This window comes from Elephantulus edwardii, unplaced genomic scaffold, assembly GCF_000299155.1.
Source record: "Elephantulus edwardii isolate Elephantulus edwardi_28Jun2011 unplaced genomic scaffold, EleEdw1.0 scaffold00145, whole genome shotgun sequence".
NCBI lineage: Eukaryota > Metazoa > Chordata > Mammalia > Macroscelidea > Macroscelididae > Elephantulus > Elephantulus edwardii.
In genome coordinates, this window is record NW_006399895.1 from 4,213,143 (window position 1) to 4,219,593 (window position 6,451).

Genomic DNA, 6,451 nt, shown 5'->3' on the forward strand with positions numbered 1-6,451 from the left:
CTCGCCAGCATTTGTTGCTTGCTGTTCTGTTAAATTTTGCTATTCTTACTGAGGTGAGTTGATATCTCATAGTTGTTTTGATTTGCATCTCTCTTAGAGCTAGCGATTTTGAACTTTTCTTCATGTGCTTATTGGCCATCTGAATATCTTCTTTGGTGAGGTGTCTGTTCATATCCTGTGCCCATTTTTCTATTGGATTATTTACCTTTATCTTGTTGTGGTGCTCAAGTATTTAATAAATTCTAGATTTACGTTCTTAATCTGTTATGGCATTACCAAATAATTTTTTCCAGTCTGGCTTCCCTTTTTATCCTGTTATACAAGTTTTTGGATCTGCATAGTTAATTGTTATTTTAAGGAACGTTTACAGAGAAGTTAGATTTTCATTCATTGATTGTTACACATTTTACCCCTTCCCTCCTTTCCTTCCAGTTCACTTTTTATTTTTAAACATTGGGTGGTTTTTTAAAATTTATTTATTTTTATTTAAGCCTCTAAAATTATTTGGTGTCAACAAGACACCCTGGAGGTCCTTATATTTAAGGTGAGCCCCTCGCCTCAATTTTAGAACTGGGTGACGCAGCAGAACACTTTAAGATGGGCGCTCTTTTTTTTTGGTAGTTGGTCTAATCTCACTTTTTTTTTTTAAATATTCATTCATAGTTGCACATTACCTACCTCCTGCCCACCTCCAGTCCTCCTTGCAATGATATACCTTTTATTCTGGGCTATTGTCATATGCATAATGATGCCTAATTATACATGCTTTTTAGACAGTTTTTCCCTTCTTCTGTTCCAATGCAAAAGTCATTATCTATTTACTCTTCCCTCTATTTTCCTCTCACTCCCCCATATCAGACTGCTTTATAACAGCGGTGCTATGTATGCAGCATTTGTCCTTTTGTGAACTGAGGTATTTCCCTCAGCATGATGTTCTCCAGAGTCCCCCATGTTGTCTAATGTTTTCCACATTCACTGTTTTCCAGGCAGCACAGCTTCTTGCTACCAGAGCCCCCTGATCATATGCTACTTCCTGAAACATTTAGGTACTGGCCAGTTCTTTTTGGTACAATTACTTTGTGTATTCCCTCTGTCTTCTTCTAATGCTTCATGGATCATTCAGGATTTTGCCCATAGCACCTCTTAATATTGCAACTAGAGGCTTGAATTTGTTTTTCAATTCTTTCAGCTTAGAAATGCTGAGTAGGTCTTTACTTTTCATTCTCCAGCTCTAGCTTTTTGCATTACTTTGTTTTGTCTTCTCTCTACCTTTTGAAATCTTCTATTGATCTCTTTACATAAGTATCTTTTCCCTTTGTTTTGGCTTCCTCTCTGCTCTAGTGCAGTTTTCAGAGTCTCTTCTGACATCACTTTTGGTCTTTTGTTTCTTTTATGTCTTTTATGACCTTTTTGCATTCTTCATGAATGATATCCTTGATGTCATCCTATAGCTTGTCTGGGTTTCAGCTATTAGTGTTCAGTGCTTTAAACCTGTTCTTGAAATGGTTTTTAAACTGAAGTAGGATAGACTCAAGGTCATAATTTGGTTTTTGTAGCCTTCTTTTTATTTCTTTCAACTTCAGTTTGAATGTGCACTTGAGTAATTGACAATCTGTTTCACACTCAGCACTTGGTCTAGTTTTGACTGCTCATATTGAGCTTCTCCAGTTATTCTTTGTGTAGATTCTTATTCCTGTGCAGACCGTTAAGTCAAGATCATGTATAAAGTCACCTTTTTGTGCTTTTTAAAATAAGTGTTTGTGATGAATAAATCATTGACTGTACAAAATTCAGTCATTCTATGGCCAGCCTCATTTATTTCTTATGGATTTCTGAATCCTCAAACTAGACTTGTTGCTGTTGAGTAGATTCTAATAGTAAAATTGCCCCTTAGGGCTGCCAAGCTATAAATCTTAATGAAAGCAGACTAGCATACCTTTCTCCCACAGGGTGGCTGGTGGGTTCAAACCACTGACTTTTCATTTAGCAGCTACATTCTTAATCACTACACCACCAGAATTTCTTCTTATGAATATAAACACAAAGTTATAATATAAACTTTTGGCAAATAGAGTTCAATAATGTGTAAAAGATAAAGAATTTAGTTCAAGTTGGTTTATCCTAGAACATTTGAAATTTTTACTGTTTAATTCACAGAATGAATAAACTAACAAAAAATTGAATAATCATTTAAAAAGATGCAGAATAGTTTACCAAAGTCTACCTGTGAAAACTGCAGTTAATATTCTGACTTTTCTGTATAAATGAAAATTTCCATTATAAAAATACGACAGTTAGTTTTGACACTTGCTTTCTCTCACACTCACACACACACACACACACACACACACACACACACACACTCTCTCTCTCTCACTGATATTGAATATTAAGTTAGAAACTGGAGGAGATCTTCAGGGCCATACTAATTTAAACTTTCTTTTTTTTTTTTTTTTAAATAGGTCAGTATGGAAATCCTTTAAACAAATATATTAGACATTATGAAGGATTATCTTATGATATGGATTCATTACACCAAAAACACCAGCGTGCCAAAAGAGCAGTTTCACATGAGGACCAATTTTTGCACCTAAATTTCCACGCCCATGGAAGGTGAGTAATTTTTTACCCCTATGTCTGAAGAACTCTCAATATTCAGTCTAAATTCAAAGAAGAAATTTATTCCCTTAGTTTTTCTTTTTTGTGAAATCTTTGGAAACTTAGCATGTAAGTTTAAAAATATCTTAAAATGGATTACCCTTTTAAGTTGTTAAGGATCAGTCATATTTAATTATTGTTAAATTTATCCACTTAGTCCTTTATTATATTATTAAAGGATGTATATTTAAATAATAAATTCTGTTTTTATAATTTTCAGTTTGTGTTTTTGCATGTCTTTTGATGCCTGAAATGACAAAACCTCATTTTTTATTTATACCTTTGAAGTTTTTATGTTGTTCAGTAGCTCATTAACTCAGTTTTCATCAGCTGATAGATTATGTGCTGTAGTCAATTCCAACAGTTACTTAGGGTTAAAAGAAGGGGAACATGCTGTTCTTGTTGTTATGTGCCGTCGAGTCGCTTGCGACTCATAGCAACCCTATGTACAACAACCCTAAACTCTGCTCTGTCCTGTGCCAGTTGCACTGTCTCCAATACACCTATCCCGATTACCCCAGTCACTGAATCAATCCACCTCATAGAGGGCCTTCCTCTCCTGCGCTGTCCCTTCACCCTCCCGAGCATGATGTCGCTCTTCAAGGACTGGTCACTTCTTACAACATGTCCAGAGTATGTTAGATGGCGCATCAGAATTCTTGCCTCCAAGGAGCCACCCGGTTTAACCCTTTCCGGGATGAATCTGTTTGTTTTCCTAGCAGTCCATGATACCCTCAGTACTCTTCTCCAGCACCGCAGCTCAAAGGCATCAATTCTCCTTCTATCCTCCTTATGCATTGTCTAACTCTCTGATGCATAACAAGTGATAGCAAAGACCATGGCCTGTATCAGATGTGCCTTAGTCTCCAGAGAGACACCATTGCTCTTCAGTACTTTGGAGAGGTCCCTAAGAACAGACTTTGCCATGGCAATATGTCTTTTAATTTCCTGGCTATTGGTGCCAAGAGTGTTGACTGTGGAGCCAAGCAGACTAAAGCTGTGAACAATCTCAATCCCTTCACCATCCACCCTGATGCTGCCAATTGGTCCAGTGGTGAAAATCTTTGTCTTCTTGACATTGAGACTTAATCCATATTGTAGGCTGCAGTCCTTGAAGCTCTGCAGCAAGTGCTTCAGGTCCTCCTCAGTTTCAGCAAGTAGGGTTGTATCATCTGTGTAATGTGGATCGTTGATAGATCTTCCACCAATCTTAACCCCACGTTTCTCCTCATAGAGCCCAGACTCCCGGATAATCTGTTCTGCATACAGGTTGAAAAGAAATGGAGACAGGACACATCCCTGGCGTATGCCCTTCCCAGTTTTGAACAATGCAGTGTTTCCTTGCTCTGTTCTGAGGACTGCCTCTTGGCCCAAGTATAGGGAAAGATAAAAATTATATTTATTTAGTGCCTGGTTTTTTTGTCTAGTTTTGTAGATACTTTGTATACATTTTCCTATTTATTTTTCTCAACTTGGAAACCAAGGCTCAGCAAATTTAAGTAACTTACTTAAAAACTATACAGCATTGACTTCATCCAGGATTGCTCCTATAAATTTTATGTGTCTCTTAGAGGTGCTTAGATATATTGAACCTGTTAAACTCTCTCCTTGTATGCTTTAATTAGTAATTATATTTCTTTTGTGCCTTTTTTTTCCACAAATGTAACCTTGATTGAGATCTCTGTTATTCACATACAGATCTCAGTGATAGTGAGGTATTAGATTAGTAGGTGAAAGGTTGACAATAAGAACTTACTCTGGGAAGATTAACCTGGTGATTGTGGGAAAAACCAAAAATGGTCATAGCTTTGAAAATCCTGTGGAACCGTTCTGTTTTGCACACGTGTAGCTGTGAGTTGAAGTAAACTTAACAGTCACAACAATAAATAGATTTCCCAGTTTCTACTCTGATCATCAATAGTAAACCTATCCTGCTACTTAATGTTATAAGACTGCTAAATCCTAAGTATTTTCCTTTTCATGTCAGCTTATTGCTCTAAAGCTGTCAGTTAATGACTGAAATTTCTTTCCCCCCTTTTTTAAATTTTAATTGGTTTATATACAGTCATTCAATACATAGTGTCTTATTTATCTACATTGTTTTTTATGTAATCATTTGTATACATTGTGTTTCATGTACTTGTGCTTTATATAATACTTCATATACATTGTATTTTACATAATTAATTACTGTTGATTGGTAGTGAGAGTGGGCTGGCAGCCTTTTTGTTGGAGCCAAGGAGAGACTGATGGGGAAGCTGGGTTTTTTAAAAGTCATTGGACTTTTGGAGGGGCAAGTTCTTTTGTGCTGGATAGAGGATGGCTCTGGCCTGTTTGGTCAGTGGTGAGAGTGGGCTGACAGCCTCTTGTTGGAGCCAATGAGAGGCTGGTGTGGGAGCTGGGGTTTTTAAAAAGTCATTTGAGCCCGAGGGCATAATTTCATTTTTGGAGGAAATTCTTCTAAGTTTTACAGCACTCCTCTTTCAGTTTGCTGCATTGAGGTAATCTGGGTTTGCTGTGATGCTGAATCTTGTGCCATTGGGGAGGGGGGGAGGGAGGTCAAACGCCATAATGGCAGCCCATGGTGGACAGTGTTTGGTGGAGCTCCGAGTTTAAGACAGGATTGGAAGCAGGAGTGACATCCACTTCCTAAACCACATGCCTCAGCAAACTCCATGAACGTGGAGAAACGATGATAGTTACAGAAAGGTGTCAGGCCTTTTGTTCATAGGGTCCCTATGAGTTGTGCTCGACTCAATGGCAGTCAGTCACTATTGATCTATACCTTTTATCATTTCATCTCTTCAGGTGTCCATTGCATCTTTCTTATTTTTCACGCTTGCATCTGCCCACCAACATCAGCTTTCCTAGTGATTTTCCTCCTTCCTCCTCTTTTGCCCTTCTTCACTTTTCTTTTTCCATTTGAACATTTATATATATGTTACTTAGTTATTCCCTTATTTTCACAATAGTGGTCTTATGCAATATTTGTCCTTAAGTGACTGAGTTATTTCACTTAGCATAATGCTCTCTAGACTCTCTCATGTTATATACTGTTTTATGATACTGTTCCTTAGTTCATCATAGTATCCCATTGTGCTAATGTACCATAGTTTCTCAGTCTATTCGTTTTGTTAATGGGCATTTAGGCTATTAACATTTTCTTGCTCTTGTGACTAATGCAATGATAGACACAGGTGTTCATATCTCCATTTGTATCTCATGTATAATTTCCTTGGGGACATATTCCTAGCAATGGAATAGCTAGATCATGTGGTATTTCTATGTTAAGCTTTTTGAGGAAATGCCAGACTGCCTTCCATAGTGGTTGTACCATTTTTCAGTCCCATCAGATGTGCATGAAACTTCCAGTTTCTCCATGCTCATGCCAACATTTATTATTTGTTGTATTGTTAAAGTTTGCTACTGCTGCTGGAATGAGATGGCGTATCATTGTTGTTTTGATTTGCGTCTCTCTGATTACCGTTGTTTTTTGGACATTTCACTGTAATTTTGAACATTATAACATAACTACTAGAAACAGCAAGATGAATACAAGAAACAACCAGAAACCAGTCATTTTGAACATTTCACCATTTACAGTACCCATCCATAAGAAGAAATAACTTAGAAATGAACTTTGTAAGGATAACTACAAGAAACCTAATTAAATGGAAAAGTATTCTCTGCTCATGAATAGGAAGATTGAACATTGTGAAAATAACAATCCTACTGAAAGCCACCCCCCAAACCTTAATTGTGCTCATGGGAAGCCTGTACTTTTACCAGGAAG

The 6,451-nt window shown here is 37.2% G+C and overlaps 1 protein-coding gene across 1 annotated transcript in view; it reads left to right on the forward strand.

Moving 5' to 3' along the window:
- Window positions 1–6,451, forward strand: part of ADAM10 (ADAM metallopeptidase domain 10) — a 212,650-nt gene that overhangs the window by 67,624 nt on the left and 138,575 nt on the right. Inside the window, exon 2 of the mRNA XM_006894501.1 lies at window positions 2,463–2,613. Within this exon, the coding sequence (XP_006894563.1) occupies window positions 2,463–2,613 (151 nt within the window). The remainder of the gene's footprint in view (window positions 1–2,462; window positions 2,614–6,451) is intronic.